A 24,384-nucleotide genomic window follows, 5' to 3' on the forward strand; every position below is an offset into this window, starting at 1 on the left:
CTAAAAGATGAAGAGAGTAAAATCATATTAATTTTGATTTTCAATTTTCTTTACTTTAGTTTATATAGGTTATACAGCTTTTAGTGCTTAAATGATAAAAATATTTAACTTACACCGTGGTCTAGGTTCTGCGCATCGCATTCCGGCTCGTAGTACACACCCTCCGAGTAGAACTGGAACGATTGGTGAGAAGCATCAATGGCAATAGAGACCGGGCCAATGGTGGCCAACGCCTTCTGCAGTGCTGTCTCGTCTCCTTGAGGAATGTCGACGAAGCCTCTATCGGTAGCTCCAACATTTTTGGGGTTGAAGTGACAAGTATCGTCGATGGCCTCATATGGGTAGGATTTCTCCGTATCGATTCCTTTGTTGTCCTTGATGTACTGGAAGGCGAAGTCCATCATGCCACCATTACAGCCATTGTTGCCATATTTACCGGAACAATCGACGAGATTTTGCTCGGAGAGAGAGACCAGTTTGCCAGTTTTGCGGAAATGTTGTCCCTCTAGAGCACCTGTTGCTGAGAACGACCAGCACGACCCACAATGTCCTGGAATTATTTTGAATGCCGATTTAACCATAAATTCAATTTAAACAGCTACATATATTTTTCTGTAGCACTACGCAAAAACCAAATATTTAAAGAATGAACCTTTTAAAAAATTCCCCCAGAATATTTTTAAATCAATTTTTGTCAGCACTCAAAAAAATCGATTATCATCTTTCTGCTTCTTCTTCTTCATGCAACATCAAAGCGCCAATCAAGGTTTGGGTATTATACATCGGATATGAGAAAAGGGGATCAAGTCTCCCCAATCTCCCCTATTCAACCAATCCGACAATTTTAGTTTATGCCCATCACGTAAACCCAATTTTATTAAATACGTGATGTGAAAGGTACTCCAGAACGTTCTCGAGTTCAACCAAAGGCATCTACCGGATCAACCTGGACTTTTGCAATTTCTTCATAATCGGTATACCCAATCCGGTTCAATAAGCATATGATCCTAATGAGCATGACGACCGTGCCTTCGTAGTTGCTACTCCGTTATTGACCAGAACAATCGCAATTGCACAGGTAACCAATGGAGGGAAGCATGGGATTTGTTCTTCAACCTCAATGTGCACAGTCCGAGAGCTCTAGTATTTGTATATGGTCCATAACGGCGCTGGCCACGTCCTCACGGTTTATCGGGGATGGGAAGGAATTGATTATGCATTCACTCGCCCGCTGCAAGCAGAGAACATCTCTGCACTCGCCACGAACTCATACGGAATTTTATTGGAATCTGGGGGTTAGGGTTCTATGGTAGAGGTTTGTCTTGGTTACGGGCACGGCAAATGCTGGGTAAAGCGTACCATTGGTACTTCGCGTACCTGAAGGAATAAAATAGACCCCATCTCGCGGTCCTTAGCCTCTTACCCAGCAACTCCTATCCCTACCTCCCCGCGGTGCTGGCCGGGATACGAGCAACCTTAGGGAAGATCGGGTAACCAACCCCGGTGGGAACTATGGTCGTATGCTGACAGGGAAGGGGGTTTGCTCCTCTCCGGAGGTGCAAATCTTATTGAGCGTCTGTTCTCCATGTCAGGATCGGCTCACAACAGCGTCTGCTCTCCATGTTAGGGGCGGCTGATCATCGTCCGAGTGCCAGCGAGGGACTCTAAGTGAAACTGTGCACCATGGTCCACCGGAAATAAGAAGGAGGAATGGTCCTCCGGAAATTTAGGAGGTTTGGTGTCAGGCCCTGCAAGCCAGCCTTTAAAAAATCATAAGCAACGAACAATCAACAAGAGAGTACGGACCGGAACCATCGGCGAAGACCACTGCGACGAAAAGGGACTAGCGATTGTAAATTTGGTTCGTGGAAATCTCTCAACTTCATCGGGAGCACACACAGACTCGCCGATGTGCTCAAGGACCGTGGATTTGGCATCGTAGCGCGGAGGTTTCTTAGAGGGATCAATGGTGCGAACGTTTAGAGGTAATCATACCATCTATCAGAGCTGCGGCAGCACACACGAGCTGGGGAACAGCTTTCATAGTGATGGGCGATATGCAAAGGCGCGTGATCGGGTGGTGGCCGATCAACGAGAGAATGTGCAGGTTGAGGATCAAAGGCCGGTTCTTCAACTTCAGCATAATCAACGTCCATAGCCCACACTCCGGAAGCACTGATGATGATAAGGACGCATTCTACGCGCAGCTGGAACGTGAGTACGACAGCTGCCCAAGCCACGACGTCAAAATCATCATAGGAGATTTGAACGCTCAGGTTGGCCAAGAGGAGGAGTTTAGACCGACTATTGGAAAGTTCAGCGCTCACCGGCTGACGAACGAAAACGGCCTACGACTAATTGATTTCGCCGCCTCCAAGAATATGGCCATTCGCAGCACCTACTTCCAACACAGCCTCCCGTATCGGTACACCTGGAGATCACCACTGCAGACAGAATCACAAATCGACCACGTTCTGATTGATGGACGGCACTTCTCCGACATTATCGACGTCAGGACATATCGTGGCGCTAACATCGACTCTGACCACTATCTGGTGATGTTTAAACTGCGCCCAAAACTATCCGTCATCAACAATGTTCGGTACCGACGACCGCCGCGGTACGACCTAGAGCGACTGAAGCAACCTGATGTCGCCACTGCATACGCGCAGCATCTCGAGGCAGCGTTGCCGGAAGAGGGTGAGCTCGATGGGGCCCCTCTTGAGGACTGCTGGAATACAGTCAAAGCAGCCATTAACGACGCAGCGGAGAACAACGTCGGGTATATGGGTCGAAGTCGACGGAACGATTGGTTCGACGAAGAGTGCAGACAGATTCTGGAGGAGAAGGACGCAGCGCGGGCGGTCGCGCTGCAGCAAGGTACCCGGCAGAACGTGGAACGTTATAGACGGAAGCGGAGACAGCAGACCCGCCTTTTTCAGGAGAAGAAACGCCGCCTGGAAGAAGCGGAGTGCGAGGAGATGGAACAGCTGTGCCGTTCTCAAGATACACGCAAGTTCTATCAAAGCTCAACGCATCCCGCAAAGGCTTTGTGCCGCGAGCCGAAATGTGCCGGGATAAGGATGGGAGCATCTTGACGGACGAACGTGTGGTGATCGAAAGGTGGAAGCAGCACTACGAGGAACATCTGAATGGCGCTGAGAGTACAGGCAATGAAAGTCAAGGCAGCGGAGGAGATGACTACGTCAGTTCAGCGGACGATGGAAGCCAACCAGCCCCCACCTTGAGGGAAGTTAAGGATGCCATTCAACAGCTAAAGACCAATAAAGCAGCTGGTAAGGATGGTATCGGAGCTGAGCTCATCAAGATGGGCCCGGAAAAGCTGGCCACTTGCCTGCACAAACTGATAGTCAGAATCTGGGAAAACGAACAGCTACCGGAGGAGTGGAAGGAAGGGGTTATATGCCCCATCTACAAGAAAGGCGACAAACTGGAGTGTGAGAACTTTCGAGCGATCACCATCCTTAATGCCGCCTACAAAGTGATATCCCAGATCATCTTCCGTCGTCTGTCACCATTAGTGAACGAGTTCGTGGGAAGTTATCAAGCCGGCTTCGTTGACGGCCGCTCGACAACGGACCAGATCTTTACTGTACGGCAAATCCTTCAAAATGCCGTGAATACCAGGTCCCAACGCACCATCTGTTCGTTGATTTCAAGGCGGCATACGACAGTATAGACCGCGTAGAGCTATGGAAAATTATGGACGAGAACAGCTTCCCTGGAAAGCTTACCAGACTGATCAAAGCAACGGTGGATGGTGTGAAAACTGTGTGAAGATCTCGGCGAACACTCCAGTTCGTTCGAATCGCGCCGGGGACTAAGACAAGGTGATGGACTTTCGTGCCTGTTGTTCAACATTGCGCTAGAAGGTGTCATGCGGAGAGCCGGGTGTAACAGCCGGGGAACGATTTTCAACAGATCCAGTCAATTTATTTGCTTCGCGGATGACATGGACATTGTCGGCCGAACATTTGCAAAGGTGGCAGAACTGTACACGCGCCTGAAACGTGAAGCAACAAAAGTTGGACTGGTGGTGAATGCGTCAAAGACAAAGTACATGCTTGTGGGTGGAACCGAGCGCGACAGGGTCCGCCTGGGAAGCAGTGTTACGATAGACGGGGATACCTTCGAGGTGGTCGAGGAATTCGTCTACCTCGGATCCTTGCTAACGGCTGACAACAACGTTAGTCGTGAAATACGAAAGGCGCATCATCTGTGGAAGTCGGGCCTATTACGGGCTCCAGAAGAAACTGCGGGTCGAAAAGATTCGCCACCGCACCAAATGTGTCATGTACAAGACGTTAATAAGACCGGTAGTCCTCTACGGACATGAAACATGGACAATGCTCGAGGAGGACTTGCAAGCACTCGGAGTATTCGAGAGACGGGTGCTTAGGACCATCTTTGGCGGTGTACAAGAAGACGGTGTGTGGCGGCGAAGAATGAACCATGAGCTCGCCCAGCTCTACGGCGAACCCAGTATCCAGAAGGTAGCTAAAGCCGGAAGGGTACGATGGGCAGGGCATGTTGCAAGAATGCCGGACAGCAACCCTGCAAAGATGGTGTTCGCTTCCGATCCGGCAGGTACGAGACGACGTGGAGCGCAGCGAGCGAGATGGGCAGACCAGGTGCAGAACGACTTGGCGAGCGTGGGGCGTATTCGAGGATGGAGAGATGCGGCCTCGAACCGTGTATTGTGGCGTCAAATTGTTGATTCAGTGTTATCTGTATAGATGTAGACTAAATAAATGAAATGAAATTGTCTTGGTTAACGGGTTACCAATGTGATAGTAATGAAGGTGTGATTTTCTAATTGGACTCCGTAACGTGCTTTTGCTCATTTCGAATTCTAGCAGTTAACCTGCTAGTTAACCAGATGCACAATTACTAAGGAAGTTTCGGGTACTTATTCAAAAGTTGGTACCGTGACCTGCCCTAATTCCGCGCATCGCCTAATACCGTGGTTTTCATAAAAAAATCAGAACCTGGCTATCATGGACATCACATTATTTGGTGAAATGTTCAAACATAATATTTTTTAACATTTCATCAAATAATACGATGTCCATGATAACCTGATTCTGAGTTTTGATGAAAACCACGGTATTAGGCGATGCGCGGATTTAGGGCAGGTCATACATATGTGATTTTGTAAACAAAGATTCAAACGTCGATTTGTCCAATTTGATAGACATGTAGGGGTAGGTTTCGGCTACCTGTTGGTGGTGTTGAACTATCTTCTTCTTCTTCATTGGCATTACATCCCCCACTGGGACATTGCCACCTCGCAGCTAACCAGATGCACAATTACTAAGGAAGTTTCGGGTACTTATTCAAAAGTTGGTACATATGTGATTTTGTAAACAAAGATTCAAACGTCGATTTGTCCAATTTGATAGACATGTTGGGGTAGGTTTCGGCTACCTGTTGGTGGTGTTAAACTATCTTCTTCTTCTTCTTCATTGGCATTACATCTCCCACTGGGACATTGCCGCCTCGCAGCTTAAGGTTTATTAAGCGCTTTATTAACTGTTATTAACAGTTATTAACTGCGAGGTTTCTAAGCCAAGTTACAGAAGTTCCTTGGAAAATTATTCGAAAGGACCGTTAGATGAGAGCAGCGGTTCTCAACCTTTTTCTTGAGGGGTACCCCTTCGAACTTTTGCATTATTTGAGGTACACACTATTTTAAATGAAAATAAGCTTAGAAAAGATATATGAAAAACGGACCAGAAAACTAACAGGATATATACTGCCCTTCTACGCAAAATTGTCCCATGTTAGTTTTTGTGGATTTTGACTTTTCACCATAGGGCACTGCACGGAAACATATCTTTCTCTTTCGTTCCTCATATATTTTGACGTTTACTGGCCTTGTTGTTTTCAAATTTCTTTGCAGCGAGAAAGAGACGAAGCAGTCCGTGCAGTGCCCTATAGAGCAGTCTATTTTGATGCATACTTTTAGAAAACTCTAACAGATTTCGAACTTTGTTCGTAAAATCATCGAAAACAACTTCAAGTCTATTTGTCCCATTGCTTAATTTCTACGCATTATTGTCCCGAGGTGATTAAATTCATCATTTTGGCAGATTCTGTTATGTTATGGAACAACACACATTGAAATAGCATTTTCTGTTTAGATCTTCCAATCTTAGCCTGTCCCACTGGTTTAATGGGGACAATTTGTACAATACTCATCCCAAGCGACATAATCACTTTAACCACGTGGCAGGTTCACTTCCATAGATAAAGCATGTGGAGACATATGTCAATCGCAGTAGTCATTCACGAAGTCATGCACTGAACGGGGCTGATATGCGTAGAAACCACAAAACAAGTGCTCTATTTCTCGGCATAACTGTCCCGCCAAACTATTTTAATGATCGTTGTCGCAAATTCTAATTTGTGAATAAAAACCCAGATTAATCCACCTAGCGGTGATGGTGCCTTCCTCGTTTTTTTCGAGTGAGTAATTTCTATGCACTTTTGGTATAAAAAAAAGAATTTTGGCCATAACTTCTGAGCCCATAGTCCGATCCGGCCAATTTTCAATACGAAACAATGGGACAGGATTCTGCGTCGATTGCAACTTGTTGTGAGCAAATCGGCTGAGGGTAAGTGCCTAGAATGAGTGAGATTTTTTTTGTAAAAAAATGTATTTTGGCCATAACTCCGAATCCCAAAGTTCGATTACGCCAATTTTCAATACGAAACAATGGGACAAGATTCTGCGTCGTATGCAACTTGTTGCGAGCAAATCCAATAAAGATAAGTGCCTGAAAAATGAGTGAGAATTTTGTATGTTTATTAGGGTGGTTCAAAAAATCGATTTTGCTCCACAGTGCTCATCTGATTCTTTATCATGTTCTGAGTGTCCTCTGAAAATTTGAGCTCATTTGGAATAAAACTGATTTAGCACAAGCGATTTCAAGTTTGCATGCAAATTAGTATGGGGAAATTTATTTTTTCATTATACTGTTAATAACGCTTCCCCATAAGGCGCAGGTTAAAAGAAAACCTACATAGCTAAAAGGAATACTCAACAGCTTTCACCCAACGAAAATCGCATGTTGATTAATCGCCCCAATAATTAGTAATCGATTTTAATACAGGTTGCGAATCTTTAGTCATGATCGTTAAACTTCTTTGAGGGCATCACTGAAATGTGCAGTGCAACATAGTAGCCTGAATTTGTGTGTGCTATCTTTCGCACCACGAGCAGCAATGTTGCCTGTTGAGGAGTTATGCAATTAGCTCCAGAAAACCACGGTATAGATTAAATTCGATTACTAATTATTGGAACGATTAATTAAGATGCGGTTTTCACTGAGTGAAAGCTGTTGAGTATTCCATTTAGCTATGTAGGTTTTCTTTTAACCTGCGCTTAATGGGGAAGCGTTATTAACAGTATAATGAAAAAATAAATTTCCCCATACTAATTTGCATGCAAACTTGAAACGGCTTGTGCTAAATCAGTTTTAATCCAAATGAGCTCAAATTTTCAGAGGGCACTCAGATCATGATAAAGAATCAGATGAGCGCTGTGGAGCAAAATCAATTTTTTGAACCACCCTAATGTGTATCTTATGTAAAAAATGAATTGTGGCCATAACTTCGAAGTTCATAGTCCGGGGGCAGCAGGGACTTTGTCCAAGGGCTTGACGACCCCTCCCCATGGCCACTGCGAGTCAGACCGGGAACATTGTCCCTAACCCCTAATCCCAAGGCGTCAAGCGACCCGTGCCGAGGGGATGCATGGCCAGGGGGGTGAAATAATAAGCTAGGCCTTTAACGGAGCCTGTGGGGTACCTGGGCACCCTCCACAGTAATTGTCCCTCACCGCGTCATGCTGGGCTCTGGCGTGGTGGACCTCTTTTCCCGAGCAACTCGTGGGACCAAAATGGAAAACCAAGGCAATTCTTCAACTAGTGGTAGTAGTGTAGGCGACAACCCCTTCGCAAGAGGTGGGTTGTTCAGGTCTCCGCCTAGGAGGCCAGAGGCAATAGTCGGCAGCTCAGTGCGCAGCGCCAGCGTGGGTCACTTAACCTTCCTCTCGGCTAAAAAACGCCGGTAGAGGTTATTGACGGCCCATGGCTTGTGGAGGCGATGAACCGCAAACGCGATGGGCTTTCGGCCTTCGAGGTGGCGACGGAACAGCTGGACGCCATCATCGACTTTGCGTCATCGAAGCATAATATCAGTAAGGACCTCAAGAGGAGCTTGCAGAAACTTCGAAAGTCGATGTTGGACGCCAAGCTGGAAACGGCGGTCGGGACGGCCAAGTGCGAACCCGTGAAATCCATGGAGTCAAGGTCTACCCAGACTGAGGACCAAGAATTCGCGGATTTGGGCAAGGTCGAATCGACCGAGGACGTGCCAGCGAAGACGGTGGTGCCAAAGTCTATCCAGACCGAGGCTCAAGTATTCGCGGGCACGTCGGGGGGCTGCTCCAACGGAGCAGACACAAAAACGGGGAGACAGTCTCCAGGATGAGCTCCTGGGGCCGCCCCAAAACGCGGAGGGTTACTACCCCGAACAAGGGTAGTGGGGCTGGGAAGCCGAACCCCGGCCAGGTACCTCCAAAACCGGGGAGGAAGGACCTGGAAAGGTCCGTCCACCCAGGAAAGACGGTGGTAGGGGTTACGGCAGGCTGAGAGCTCTCAGCCGCCCCAGACCAGGGAAATAGAGGGGATGACGCCTCCTGGACCCTGGTCAAGAATAAGAGAGGAAACCGAAGACGTCAAGGGCCGAAAAGAAGGCCCAGGCGAATGAGGGTAGCAGAAAAGTCTAGGTAGGCGCCAATCGCTCCAGGAGCGATGCCCTAGTCATCAAAACGGACGAGAATAGGAACTCAGACGTCTTGAAGGCGATGAGGAGTGACGTCAAGCTCGGTGAACTCGGCGCCGACGTACGTCGAATAAGACGTACCCGGATGGGCGAGATGATCCTCGAGCTAAAGCGGGGCGTCTCGCAAAAGGGCGCCGCCTACAAGAAGTTGGCGGAGGAAGTCCTAGGCGAGACGGTCAAGGTGAGGGCACTCACGACGGAGGTGAATCTATGGGTTAAAGACCTGGACGAGATCACCGAAGTCGAAGAGCTCGTCACGGCACTGCGGCGACAGTGTGAAGTGGAGGCGTCCACCGCAGCCGTTCGGCTACGGAAAGGTCCAGCAGGGACACAGGTAGCATTGGTTCGGCTACCTGCAGCTGACGCCTCCAAGGTAGTCAAGTTAGGGAGCGTCAAGGTGGGGTGGTCGGTATGCCCTGTGGGCATATACGAGCAACCCGAAGTTTGCTTCAAGTGCCTGGAACCGGGGCACAAGCAATGGGACTGCAAAGGCCCTGACAGAAGCAAGCTCTGTCGACGCTGCGGATTGGAGGGACATAAGGCACAATGCTGCACGAACCCTCCCAACTGTTTGATCTGTTCCAGCAAAGCTGCGAACAGCAAGCACCCCATGGGGGGTTCCAAGTGCCCGGCGTTTAAGCGTGCTGCAAAATCACAGTGCAGGTAACGCAGCTAAACCTGAACCACTGTGATGCAGCCCAGCAACTGCTGTGTCAGACGGTTGCTGAATGGGGACGGATATCGCCATCATAGCAGATCCTTACCGGGTACCCGCCAGGAACGGTAATTGGGTCACCGATGGGTCTAAAATGGCGGCGATATGGACAACGGGAAATACCCAGTTCAAGAGTTGGTGTCTTCGACACAGGAGGGCTTCGTCATTGCCAAAAACAACGGGGTCTTCTTCTGCAGCTGCTATGCGCCTCCTCGATGGTCGATCGAGCAGTTCGGTCGAATGCTAGATTGTTTGACGGCTAACTTGATGGGGCGTAGGCCGGTGGTGATAGCGGGGGACTTCAACGCTTGGGCCGTGGAATGGGGAAGCCGATCCACGAATCAACGGGGGCAGATCCTGCTGGAATCACTGGCCATGTTGGATGTGGACTTTGCTAATGTCGGTACCAAAAATACGTTCTGGAGCCCTGGCCAAACGAGTAGTTCGAACTGGAGGGTAGATGATGGCTACACTCACAGCGACCACCTGGCGGTTCGCTACAGTATCGACTATACGACCAGCATTCAGCGGACGGAAGAAGGGGCGAGGCCTAGTCCTCGTATGTGGAAGACATCATACTTCGACGACGAGGTGTTTAAGGAAGCGCTCCGCCGCGAGCACAATACTCTCGGTCTGAGTGGCGAGCAGCTGGTAACAGTACTCTCGCGTGCATGCGATGCCACCATGCCTAGGAAAGTCCACCCTAGGAATGGGAGACCACCGGCTTACTGGTGGACTCAAGCAATTGCGAACCTGCGCCGCGCCTGCCTACGGGCAAGGAGGCGGATGCAGCGAGCACGCACAGAAGAGGAGCGTGTTGAACGACGGGTGGCGTTCGTGGCTGCTAGAGCCGCTCTGAAGACTGAGATTAGATCAAGCAAAAAAGCCTGCTTCGAGGGCCTGTGTCAAAGTGCCAACGCGAATCCATGGGGTGACGCCTATAGGGTCGTAATGGCCAAGACACGTGGGGCGATGGCCCCTACAGAGCGGTCTCCAGAGATGCTGGAGAGGATCATCGCGGGGCTCTTCCCACGTCACGACCCAAGCCCCTGGCCTCCCTTCGTGGAGCTGCCAGGAGCCAGGGTGGCCGACGAGGGAAGAGTAACTGTGGCGGAACTTGCGGGAACTGAACAGTCCCTTAGTGTAGGTAAGGCGCCAGGACCGGATGGTATTCCGAACCTGGCCATTAAAGCGGCCATTGCCGAGGCTCCCGAGATGTTCAGATCTGTCATGCAGAGATGCCTGGACGAGGGAGTCTTCCCTGAAGCATGGAAAAGGCAGAGCTTGGTCCATTTGTCAAAGGCGGGAAAACCACCGGGGGATCCGTCGGCATATAGACCAATATGCCTGCTTGATACGGCGGGCGAGGTGGTCGAGAAGATCATCCTCAACAGGTTGTTGATACGCACGGAGGGTGCGGATGGTCTATCGAGTAACCAGTTTGGCTTCCGGAAAGGGTAAGTCGACCGTAGACGCTATCTTGTCGGTTACCAAATCCGCGGAGATAGCTATCCAGCGTAAGAGGAGGGAGTTCGCTATTGTGCAGTAGTGACTCTCGACGTGAGGAATGCATAAATAGTGCCAGTTGGGCAGCTTTTGCAGATGCGCTCCTGCGTCTTGGAATTCCCGAGTACCTGTACAAGATTCTCGGAAGCTACTTCCAGAATCGAGTACTGGTATACGACACGGAGGCGGGTCGGAAGTGCGTTGACATAACCTCAGGGTTCCGCAAGGTTCCATACTGGGTCCGGTGTTATGGAACGTCATGTATGACGGTGTCTTGAGGTTGAAGTTCCCGGTGGGCGTGGTAATCGTCGGCTTCGCTGACGATATTACGCTGGAGGTCTACGGCGAATCGATCGAAGAGGTGGAGTTGACTGCAGCCCACTCGATCGCAATTGTGGAGGAGTGGATGAGTTCCAGGAAGTTAGAACTGGCTCACCACAAGACTGAGGTGGTTGTTGTTAACAACCGAAAGTCGGAGCAGCAAGCGGTGATAAGGGCAGGCAACTGCACGATCACCTCTGAACGCTCAATCAAACTCTTGGGGGTAATAATCGACGATAAGCTCACCTTTGGTAGCCACGTCAATTACGCCTGCAAGCGTGCCTCCACAGCTATAGTGGCATTGTCCCGGATGATGTCCAATAGCTCTGCGGTTTATGCCAGCAAGCGCAAGCTTCTGGCTAGCGTTGCTCTGTCCATACTGAGGTATGGGGGCCAGCAGGGCACGGCCCTGCGTATTAACTGCTACAGAACGAAGTTAGAAAGTACGTATAGGCTCATGTGCCTAAGAGTTGCGAGCGCATACCGTACCGTGTCGCACGATGCACTCTGCGTCATCACCGGCATGATGCCTATTGACATCGTTATCGGTGAAGACATAGAGTGCTTTGAAATGCGCGCCACCAGAGGCATCCGCAGGTCTGTCAGGTTGGCCCCAAAGGTCACGTCGCAGCGTGCGCGGGACAGTTCCACTAAGGGTTGATGGACACATAGGTTGATACCGGAGATAGGTACGTGGGTCAAGAGGCGCCATGGGAAATCACTTTCCACCTGACCCAGGTCCTTACAGGCCATGGTTGCTTCCAGACAGTACCTACACCGGTTCGGACACTCGGCCTCGCCCGAGTGTCCGGTGTGCGTTGGTTTAGAGGAAACGGCGGAACACGTGTTGTTCGTGTGCCCGCGTTTTCGCACAATGCGTGACCACATGCTTGCCACATGTGGTCTGGACACTACCCCGGACAACCTAGTTCGGAGGATGTGTAAAGATGAAGTTGGCTGGAACGCCGTTTTATCGGCTATCGTCCAAATCGTCTCGGAGCTACACAGAAGGTGGCGCGTGGACTCGAGGGATGGCTAGTTCAGGCGCAAATAAGAGGTGGTCAAAGGTTCGAGTCGGCTTCATGGGTCATACCGGTGCCCTGTGCTTGAACTCGATCCTTTTATCGAACAAGTGGCCGCGTGAAAAACAACATGGTATCGTCGCTTTCGCGGCGTCGGTCAACCGGGCGGGTTCCGAGTCCGAGGACGGAAAGGGGTCCTCGTCAAGGCTGGGGCAGGCGTAGGCACCGCGTCGGCAAGTCCCTCTGTGTGCTGGCGAATAGGCCCTATCGCAGAAAGGTCAATTTGGGGTGCACGCGGCATCATCATTCTTGATACCAGTCGTGCAGAGGGAAGCAGGCGCGAAGTCGACCCTGCCCACCTTCCGAGGACATAGGGCGTGGTAAGGCCACCTGGAAAGCCGGCAATGCGCTGGCACGATACCATGGTGTTCTTCTAAAAAGCGAGTCACGATGTTCGATGCTGCAAGGACACGCAGCTAACCTCGAGGGTGCGTTATGCACTGGCCCCCCTTTGAAGCATTACTTTCTGGTTGTACCGAAGGGACGATGGGCTTGGCGGCAATGGAAACGGTTTAGCTGGTCGGGGATGCAGTCCTGCCTCCCTCATTGGAGGTGGCCCCTAACCCAGCACTTCCTGGTCAACCCAGGATGTCTGTTGAGCAGATTCCCCCTCCATTGTTTAGGAAGAAAAAAAAAAAAACACATACACACACACACACATACACACAGACATCACTTCAATTCGTCGAGCTGAGTCGATCGGTATATAACACTATGGGTCTCCGGGACTCCTATAAAATGTTCGTTTTTGGAGCGAACATATAGCCTTTACGTATACTTTGTATACGAGAAAGGCAAAAATAAGAATGATTTCAATGAAATTGAATCTTCTGAATGGATCTGTGATGTAATAAACTTATATTTCATTCAGGTTATACTTCAGCAATGAAAATTAGTGTTCAATTTCAAATGCCATTTTCTCTTTTGTGGTTTTTTGAATTTGGTACAAGCATGCGTAGAACGGCAGTATACTGCCGCTAACCGCAAGTCAGTTTATACGGATGCCATATACAGATAGAACTAACATGCAGTTAGCAGCAGTATTGCTCTCCCTAACGATGGAAACCAAACCTCTTGAAAGGGGGCTTCCGAGCCTATTAAAAGGAAGCTTCAGAGCCTCTTGAAAGAAGGCTTCCGAGCCTCTTGAAAGCAGGCTTCCGAGCCTCTTGAAAGAAGCCTTCCGAGCCTCTTAAAAGGAGGCTTCTGAGCCTCTTCAAAGGAGGCTTCCGAGCCTCTTGAAAGGAGGCTTCCGAGCCTCTTGAAAGGAGGCTTCCGAGCCTCTTGAAAGGAGGCTTCCGAGCCTCTTGAAAGGAGGCTTCCGAGCCTTTTGAAAGGAGGCTTCCTAGCCGCTTGACAGGAGGCTGCCGAGCCTCTCGAAATGAGGCTTCCGAGCCTCTTGAAAGTAGGCTTCCGAGCCTCTTGAAAGGACGCTTCCGAGCCTCTCTAAAGGAGGCTTCCGAGCCTCTCAAAAGGCGGCTTCCGAGCCTCTTGAAAGAAGGCTTCCGATCCTTTTGAAACGATAGCTTCTGATCCTTTTGAAAGAAGGCTTCCGAGCCTCTTGAAAGGAAGCTTTCGACAAGCATAGAAACGCTTCCTATTCTGTTGCAACGAAGCATCTGGGCTTTCCGAAAAACACCTTCGTGGCTCTCAAATGGAGGCTTCCATACCTTCAAACTCTAGATTTTAGTTCAGAAGCATAATCTTAAAATATTATTCAACACTTTGTATCGACTAGGTAGATTGATTGATTGCATTGAAGACTTTTGAAATTTGTTCATTAGACGTTTTGTCTTTTTAATTTTTGTTACACTCTGCCTGTTGCGGAGGTCAGGATTCAATATGCTTTGATTTGCTGATCGCTATGCATCATATTATGAACAAGTCTTGTACCACAAGACAAAGTTTTGGAATAAAAAAATTACACAATTATTAATTTAAGTTTTATTGATAGGTTTGATAGGTTATTGATAGGTTTTGATTGGATTTGTAATTCATTGTTGTCCGAGGTACCCTCTGGGGCCAGCGGTTACATGTACCCCAGGTTGAGAACCGCTGGATTAGAGCAATACTCCATTGCGCCGTGACGTCACGCATGACTTTTGACAGGTACTGGTACTGTTGTAGTTGTTTACATACGATTACATTTGATTTTGAGATACTTCTCTTATTCTTTGAATTATCTGGTCGATAATTGTCTAAACGTGTTTCTATTTGAATGCGGAATGTACAGAAAGTCTCTTGCATCGTGAAGTATGCAGATTTAATTTGGATCCAAAAATTTCGTTCGAAACGTTAACAACAGGACCAGTACCTATCAAAATTGTGAGGTTAGGTTTGACGCGAGCAATGAACTATTGAGAAATATGTTTAGTATGGCATCATTTGCTTCCACAAGCCGATATCAAATCTCAGCTCGATGGATCTGCTGGCATGTTTTGGAGACCCATAAAAAAAGTTTACGTTTATTCAAAACCCGATAATTTTATGTCTAATGATCACATAGACATTTTTGGACATATATCTCAGCTTAGGAGATCAGAACCGTTCAGACGGCCTGGAATATAAAAAAAAATCAACGCCTTTTCAGTTCTTTTGATGATATTAGCATTTAAACCTGTGTTCAGAATAAAAGCCGTTTTTCATACAAAATGGTTCACTTTGACAAGCTGTAACTTGGTACCCTGACGACCGATTGAGCTGAAATTTTGACAGTGAACTACAAATATGTTGAAATTTACACATACTCAATATCATTTTTTTTTCGAATGACGCGTTCAAAAATTACGCACTATGTCAAATTGTTCAAAATAATAGCAGTTTTTGTTTTGGAAATATCAGGAAAACAATTAATTGGAATGTTATCAATTTGCACTCAGGTACTGCGAGACACTAGGTTTATAATTAAAAAAATATAATTTGTGGAATTTGACATTTGAATTGGCCAATATATCTAAAAATAAAAACTGCTATTAGTTGAACCATTTGACCTAGTGCGTAATTTTTGAACGCGTCATTCAAAAAAATTGATACTTAGTATGTGTAAATTTCAACATATTTGTAGTTCACTGCCAAAATTTCAGCTTAATCGGTCATCGGGGTACAAAGTTACAGCTTGTCAAAGTTGGCTATTTTGTATGAAAAACGGCTTCCGCTGCTATTATTCTGAACACAGGTGTATATATCATTGTAAAATGCGTTTCTTCACACACTATGATACTCATCTCATTATTCAAAGCAATGCAAAGCAAAGCAATGTAAATTAGCAGAAACAAAACACATTAAAGATTTGAAATAAAAAAATATTAGCATAAAAGGCTTATTTTTTGAACATACGACTTATTCCCAAAGCGCTCGAAATCTATTAGACTTCATCTAATTTTACCCTAACAATAAGTACAACGTTATTTCTTACCTTGGTCCTTAACAGGAGAGACAGCCCCCTTCTTTCTCCAATCAATTGTCTCGGGAATTACCACGTTCGCTGGTTCAATAAACGTCACAGGTTCCTCTAACAAAACGTTTCTCAGCATGTTTCTGTAATAAGAGTGTTAAGAAATATCAAAATGAAATTATGCTAATAATAGTTAGGTACATATACTTCTTAGCACTTAGCTCTAATGTGGACGTGTACTATACACATGTGGAAGTGTTGGCTTAAGAAATGGATTGCGAGTGATTTGACTATGCGTCCAATTTGGGAAACTCGAGCTCGTTCAGTAGCCGCTAGGTTGTGAAGGCCGACGGATGTCCTTCGTAGCTTAGTTGGTTAAAGCACCAGTCTAGCGTACTGTAGGGTCATGGGTTCGAGTCCCATCGAAGGGAAACTGGTTACCTCCAATACATTTTCCATATCAATATCTTCCACATGACGTACATATTCACATATGAGTTTTCATAACATTGTAAATTAACGTCCAAGTCGGGTGGTTTAATCCCCAGAAATAGGCAATTAACTTTGATTGAACTTTCTTAGCACGTTATTATGAAAACATCGTCCCAAAAAAAACTTTTAGTAGCTATTAGTACCTATGACAAGTTTTTGTACGATATATCCTACTGAGTCAACCATAACTACATAACTATCTTGTAATCTTGTAATATCAACGCACCCTCTGACCACAGCCTATCTGCGAACTACATAACTATCTAATCACCAAATTAATTATTTTTGTATAAGAAAAATTAGAAAGATCTCTTTATTTTTACATATATACGTCCATATGTAGAGGTCATTTCAATTCCGAAACTTCATTCTCGTAGTCATCAGTTAGTGTACCAGAAAGGAAAGAAAAGAAAGTTTTCTGGTGATGGACGTCTTAATTTAACATTCCCCATTATTTTAATTGTACTAACACATTGGAAAAGAATATTCGACTGTAAAACAGCCAAATTTTCTGCTCCAGTACGGTGCAAAATTGCATTAGTCTAACCCATCACATAGGTACAAGTATTTGTTGTGCACGGAAGCGAATAGCAGTACATGCAATAATACATCTCATTAATGTCATTATAGGAACAGTGTTTTGCATCATTGCTGAAATGTCATGTGATTAGTCGTTGCCCCCGCCATCAATGCATTGTAATGAACTACAGCGATAGAACAAAGAACAAATTCATATGCGTCATCGTGCGCTCTGTTACTCACTTGGAATTGGTTCGGTTGAAGCCGTTCAACGTCTGAACGAACTCCTCGTGCAGCAGATCAGCATACTTGTTGATACGCAGGCGATACTTTTCCTGACCGAGATCATACCGCTGATTGTGTTTGGCGACTTTGTGCTTGTTCTGAACGTAGATCTTCAGGCGGATACGCTCCTCGGATTCGCTGTCGTATTTCTTGCGATGCTGGAGCTGTGGATTGGAGAAAAAGATAAACGTGTTATTGATCGGTCATGCAGACAAATTAACATTCATTAGACACGAATCGTGAAGAAATGCAAAAGATCAGAGAGAGAAAAAAAAACTTGAGAGGTTCAAATTCAAAAACAAGGGCGGTTACGCGTTTCGTTTAGGGGAAGTGTATGACTTAATCGATATGTTCGTATTGTGGTGGTGTGGACAGAAAGTAACGTGTTTTATCTACAAATTTTAAATTATCTTTTTTTCACGATACTGCTGAAATATTTCTCAAATGTTCAAAATTATCACGAAACAATAGTTTGTCAAAAAATAACAATAATTGGAAATGTCGCTTAGATCTCTTGGACAAATTTGATTAGATATTTTGATAAATTAACTCAATCGCTAGAAAGGCAAAACGGATGCTTATCGGATTTACTGAAAGTTCAAAAAGGACTACTACTAAGTAGCACATTTTATTTTAAGTGCCTGGGTTAATCCAGCCTAGTTAATTACTATGTAAACGATGGGAACTACATACAAGGTGTAACGCGTTTTAAAATAGAAAAACATGTTTTCAGAAGTAAACCATTCTAATTTACAATCGGATCGACAACATTTCGTTGAACTTTGATTTTTTCAATCGTATCAGTTCACTAGAATGATTAAATGAATGAAAATACAGAATCGTCCTACTCTCGCTCGCAAGAGCACACGTGTTTTAGACCAAAGTTTACTCTTTCGTACGCCGGGTCGCAGGGTCACATAAATTGCTGATAACAGATCCGAATCTTCATATGAGGTGCTGTAAGTCAGTCGATGAGTATCGACATGATCGATATTTAACGGATGACTTCGCATGAGCTGAAGCTAAGACCATTAAATAACACGCTTCAAGCATTGCTCAAGCGGTCCTCACTAATCGAAGCGTGAGATGAAAACTGGTTCAACGGCATTTGTTTATGCAGAATAATGGCCAATCAATCAAGAAGTCTCGTGCTCTAGAGTCTACTACGCGAGTCATTTGCGCTGGATGCCACTATATTGCGTCTCAATTAAATCGCATTTATGAGCTCCGTACATAACCCGACCCTTTTCCTGTCTGGACAGCAGATGGGTTAAGTGTGTACAAACTACGAACCGAAGCATGACGCAACACTAGCTGATAATTTCTTATCTCTGGGTGACCGCAAAAGAAAGGTTTTGCTTGCATTTTACATTTTGCATGCGTAGTAAGGTGCTGTACTTGTTAGCCTAACAGTAAGATTAATCCTAGTTTTAGTAAATTTAGAAGAAAATTGGGATGCATTTGTTCATTTGCTTAGGATCAGAAATCATTAGATGCATAGATGAGTAAAATCAACGAATGTGACGTCATCGCGTAATATTCTATATAGTGCTTGCAGTTGTTTTCTCTGCTGACCATCGGACTTGGTGTCGCAGTGTCGCACTGAATCATCTTCCAAATGGCAATATGCTTCTTATCGTCTGATAACCGTTCTTGCTTGTGCTGACTATGCAAAATAAAACCGTTATTTTCGCTTTATTTGTAAACACCAATTCGTCGGTTCTGGTTCAGTTCTATATGATGATTTATGGAAACTCGACACCCCTTATAATACTCGATTTCCGTTATTAATAAACATTGCCCTTCTCGGTCCTGGATTATAACTTCCAAGAAACCCAGGGACACTCATGAGAACATGAGAAATTATGAGCAAAACACATTGCATGAGGATTTGGGGGGAGAAATCAAATGCAGAAGCTCAGGCTTAGTGCAACCCTCCTACTGTGTAGATCTATGCCATGTTGCCCTTTGACTGAAGCCATTCCCTCGTTTAATGATCTTACACACATCGCAAAAAAAGATGATGGTACCGTGATGTTGACCATTCAACAAATTAATGCAGGTCAGAAAAATAGGCAATCACCATTGATTATTCCTCATCACATTTTTGTTTATATTGTGATGATGAAGGTTGTTTTGGGATTTGTACACAGTACATTGATCCTGGTTAATTGTAAGGAACAAACAAATAGATTTTGTTTGTTCCGGACAGTGCTTGATTTACTTATTTTTTACTCTTTCTTCATTGGCGTAACTAGCCTAGATGCCTAGGAGGGGCTATAGCCCCTCTATCTTTTTGCCTTTCTCGTACACTAAGTGTACGTAAAGGCTATAATATTGCTTCAAAAACAAAATTTTGATGGGAGGCCTTGAGGGCCGATTTTTATATACCGATCGACTCAGCTCGACGAATTGAGGTGATGTCTGTATGTGTGTATGTATGTATGTGTGTGTGTGTGTATGTGTACAAATTTTGTAGACACACTTTTTGGAACTAAGCATTATCCGATTTACTCGCAACAAGTTGCATTCGACGGGGAATGCGGTCCCATTGTTTGCTATTGAAAATTGGCTCGATCGGACATTGCATTTTGGAATTATTGAAAAATCATTGTTTTTTCCCAAGGGTCCCCCATTGGAAAAAAAAAATTCAAAACCAAAAAAAAAAATTTCCGAAAATGATGGCGATGCATTTTAACTAATGCAAAAACATGCGAAATGATCGAAAAATGTGATCTATTCTCCTAAAGAGCTTTTTGACTTTTCTAATGTGATTCTTTCAATATATTTTATAATGCACGAGAAAGGCATCATCACTGCTAGGTGGATTAATCTGGGTTTTCTTTTCGTTGTTGCATCGTGTCAACGGTATTTTTGAAAAGCTTATTGTCTGTCGGCAGCAAGATGAAGGCAATAAACACGTTTGCCGTACCCTTGTTGGCATACAGTTTCTTGGTGAAGTAAACCAAGACTGACTAGGAGGCGTTTAAACGAGCACTACGTGTGGTGTTCACAAAGCATGCGTTATCCAAAATATTCCATTGAGAAAGTCACCCTGCCACGTACAGTAGGGGCGTAGGCATCACCGATATACAGACACTATGTGTTTCCCTGATCCAGCAGTTGCGAAAACACTTCCAGAACCACCTCGACATCTATCGCGCTGTATGTGAAGCTGGCCACGGATTCAGTGCTCTGCATCTGGCGCAGGAAGATTATCAGCTGAATTGCAATATCAAAATTGTCGACGAGATGGTCGAAATTGCACAGGGAACCAATTGAATGGAGCTTGGGTTTTAGCTATCATTCTCAATGTGCAAATTTCGGAAATTCAATGCATTTTACTAAGTCAATTACGGCGCCGGCCACGTCCTTACGGTCATCAAGGGAAGGAAGGATTATTAGTTCAATTCTCGTTGCTACTAGATACCGAGTATACCTCTGCATCTCCACGATAGTCTTAGGATAGGATATTGTGTTAGTATGAAGGGATATATTATCTGGATTCACTTTGGTAAGTGATGCGATCTATGGGATAGGAATATATGAATGAGAATTAGAAGTACTAGAGTAATGAGAAAGTATTAAAGTGAATTCTAATGGGATTCATTTTTTACAATTAGAATTTGAATGCTTTTGGATTCTAATACCACGCACACGTCTATCACACCATCGCTACTCGCACATCAACCTCACACATTCTTACTTGTATGAGGCCTGCACGAGCATAGCGACCGTATATAGCATTCGTATGCGGGTACAAATGAATACCAATCTATTTTTACATTTTATTTACTGCTACTAAGTAACAGGCAGCTTTTTTTTTATAACAATTCTATATTTAGAATCATACTTGCTAGCAATGAGAATTTGATTTGCAAAGAGATTGAGTTATATGATTAACGAAATTATCTAATAGGAAATTGGAAAGGGCCAGGGATCAAACCCTTAATCTCCTGCTTATGAGGCAGAAGCAGTGACACAAGGCCACCAAGCACCCCACTCTGTTCGACTATGATGTGATGGGTGGTCGAATTGAGTTTGAGTAGTAAATTAATAAGCAAGCATTAGACATCCTTTTTAACCGTTGTCCTTCTTAACCATTGGATTTCACCTTTACCGGATCTATCGCACAGTGGGAGAAAACATGATAATAGTTTATGCTTTTTCCGTTTGAAAGAAAATCGTGATGGCTTGAATTGATGATATTTGGATAGGAAAATAATAATTTATTTTCAAGACATTGTTGGATTCATTGTCAAGAACACTCAGGCTTTTTATATTCGTGAGGCAATGCATAATTGTTTCGTGATACACAATTAATTCCTGATCTAGGATAAAGCTGTTGGAGATTATAGGGTAACCAACTTGATTTGGACCCCTACACATTTTGGACCCTCCTAGCGACATTTTCTTGATTTCTGAACTAAAAACAATGCCGCTGCTAATTCTTCCATTGGCTTTAGAAAAATAATGTTCTTCAGCATCTGTCTCACTGGTTTCTCGTGAGAAAATAGTGATATTTAGATTAAATTTCGAGGAAATTATTTTGTTCAAGAAGGCGAACGTTACAATGCGTTACGCTTAAAAGTATACATCACTGAAAATCTCAGAACGTACACAATAAGTTTTTGTCGAAATTGTGAATTTAAAACGCAGGAATCTTCTCATTGATGCATGCCAATCGAAAGATAGGACTTTGCTTCGGCTCAATGAATTATTGGCAGTGGCTGATTTGCTACTTGCCGCTATCACATCAAGGCGCTATAGTATATGCGCAAAATAGCCAGCATGAGTTAACCACCAGGAATTTGTATGGCGAAAGACATCTAACGCGGGTTTTCTCAACAGTAGGAGCTTTTCACGAAAAACTATTTGGTACCAGTTATGCAGGAAGGTGTCCGCTACTACGCCTACCAAATATTTTTTCGATTAAAGTGCCTATTTTCGAAATATTAAACATTAGATGCCTTTCGCCATACTGATTTACCAAAGTTAACTCTTAGTGTGCCGCTGTAAGCACGCTCAAAGCAGGCGATTCATTGACCAATGCAAATTAGAAATTCGACTTTGAAGAGACTTAATTGGTTTCTCGTGGGACGGGTGTCCAAAATGTGCACATTTGGGGTCCAAAATATGTTGCACTGTCCAAAACGAAGAATATTTTCATTTCAGAAAATGGCAAATTCACCGGTTTAACAATAACTGAAGCCCATTTCGAATTTCTATTTCATAAATAAGACTTTCGTTTTTTAAATGGTATCATTACCGCCCGTATCAAACCTGTATTTCAATAGATATAAGCATATATTGGGAAGCACTTCCTCTATTGGTCCAAAATAGGCCAGTTACCCTAATGAACAAAAGCACACGCCGTCCTGCATAACCTTTTTAAAAAGGTGCAGTTCAAAATTGGTAGGATTTTCGGATATAACTGAAATATTCATGAAAAATCACTGTTTTTGTACCCTTGTTCATTAATACCCCTCCCGCGATGTACCCGCCCACCAATAGTCAATAACGACCTGAAAAATGATTAAATTATCTTTCGAAACAGCCCCAAAAATCAAAAATCGGCCAAACAATAATAAGCAATTTCAATTTGGGGTCAATTTGACCCCAGAGCACAGACAACGTAAGTTTTTTTTAGCACAGACAGAAGGTTAATGATAGCAGTTTAGCTAAAATATGCATTTTGAACGTAGAGTAAAGTGCCCAATAGTGGACCCCCAACCAATAGTGGACCCTCCAGCCATTTTTGCATTATTACAGCACAATGTAAACATTTTGCTATGAAATTCCATCGGGAGAACCTACCTTGCAGTCCTATGATTTGATTACATGCGTTGGAAATGCTATGGAGAGTAAAATTAAATGATTTTTTACAATTCTATGAAAAATAAACACGAGAGTGTCCATTATATGAATATTTTGGGGGGTCCATAAAAGGGAAGAAGAACGTCCCGAAACGGAACATAAAAATCAAATGAAGTGTCGACTATAGGGAAGCAATTTCCTATTATGGACCCCCAGGGGGTCTACTATAGGGCGAATTCACTCAGACTTTAAAATGTTAATTTCAACGAATAACGTCGTGTATTTAAGTGTTTTATGTATGTATCGTAAAGAGGAGATGCAGAACTTGGTATTAGATGTCAAGCAGAATTAATATGTTGAAAATTTCTACTCCTTATGACAAAAAGAGCAAAATTTCGCTACTAGGGGGTCCACTATTGGGCATTTTACCCTAATTTCGACATCTTTTAGGATCAATGTAATGAACGTTCTTCATCGACCCTGTTGCTTATCGAGAACTCGCCATATTGTTTTCCTTTGGCAGATTCAAGAATTTGTTTACATACTTACTTTAATTAAGAGCTAAGCCTTGAATAGCCTCGTTCACGAATTTTGTTGCTTTTAACCTCGTTTACGGATTCATAAAAAAGTCACCAATCCTCGCTTGTTGGGGTGTCAAGAGAGAGGGATTGCTTGATAAGCTTTTGAGCGCTTTAGGTGCGACACAATTTGCCGATCGTTGCACCAAAGCATGCCGGTGTCGCGTTACACACGTGCGTGTAAAACTCCTGCTGTGGGTAAATTCCATTGTGGGTGTGTAGTGTAAAGGTTGCATCGTGGAAGCAGAAGGAGTTGCATGGACTGCACCCCCATCAACTGGAGCTGGAATATATCGAAAAAGCGGCGTCGAGTACGTGACTGGGGGTGGGGTGCAATCTTCTCAGAAACAGAAGGATTCATGGTAGCCATCCAGGTCCAGGAAATTGCGACAAAGAATTATCGGCACTATATATTGCACGAAAACTTGGAGAACCGCTGCAGGAAGTGCAATTTACTGGAAAGATGATCAAGCATATCGTATCCGGATGTTCACCCTCTGCTGATTCAGCCTATCTCGGTCGCTGCAACCAAATCAATCTGAGCTATGCTACTAGGGTTGCAGCATTGTGAGAAGGTTCCTGAACCACCACAATTAATACGTCCAGTGCAAACGCTTATTATAAGATTTCATGTCAACCGGCGAATGAGACCCACAGAGCCTAATCCCATTTTGCATTCAGATTCATTCAGATCGCCAACATCAGTGGAACTCAACAACAATTTTTTGGCAAAAACAAGATTATAAAATTATCAATAGTAGTAATTTCTTCGTCACTATGAAAGCCTGGCATCTCATATTAGTTTCT

The 24,384-nt window shown here is 44.7% G+C and overlaps 1 protein-coding gene across 1 annotated transcript in view; it reads right to left on the reverse strand.

Moving 5' to 3' along the window:
• The window catches only part of LOC134223588 (cathepsin L), a 33,997-nt gene that overhangs the window by 479 nt on the left and 9,134 nt on the right, over positions 1–24,384 (reverse strand). Inside the window, exons 3-5 of the mRNA XM_062702771.1 lie at positions 17,141–17,346; positions 15,908–16,029; positions 114–550 (exon numbers count right to left, since the gene is read on the reverse strand). Coding sequence (XP_062558755.1) covers positions 114–550; positions 15,908–16,029; positions 17,141–17,346 — 765 coding nt within the window. The remainder of the gene's footprint in view (positions 1–113; positions 551–15,907; positions 16,030–17,140; positions 17,347–24,384) is intronic.

This window comes from Armigeres subalbatus, chromosome 3 (assembly GCF_024139115.2).
Source record: "Armigeres subalbatus isolate Guangzhou_Male chromosome 3, GZ_Asu_2, whole genome shotgun sequence".
NCBI classification, from domain to species: Eukaryota; Metazoa; Arthropoda; class Insecta; order Diptera; family Culicidae; genus Armigeres; species Armigeres subalbatus.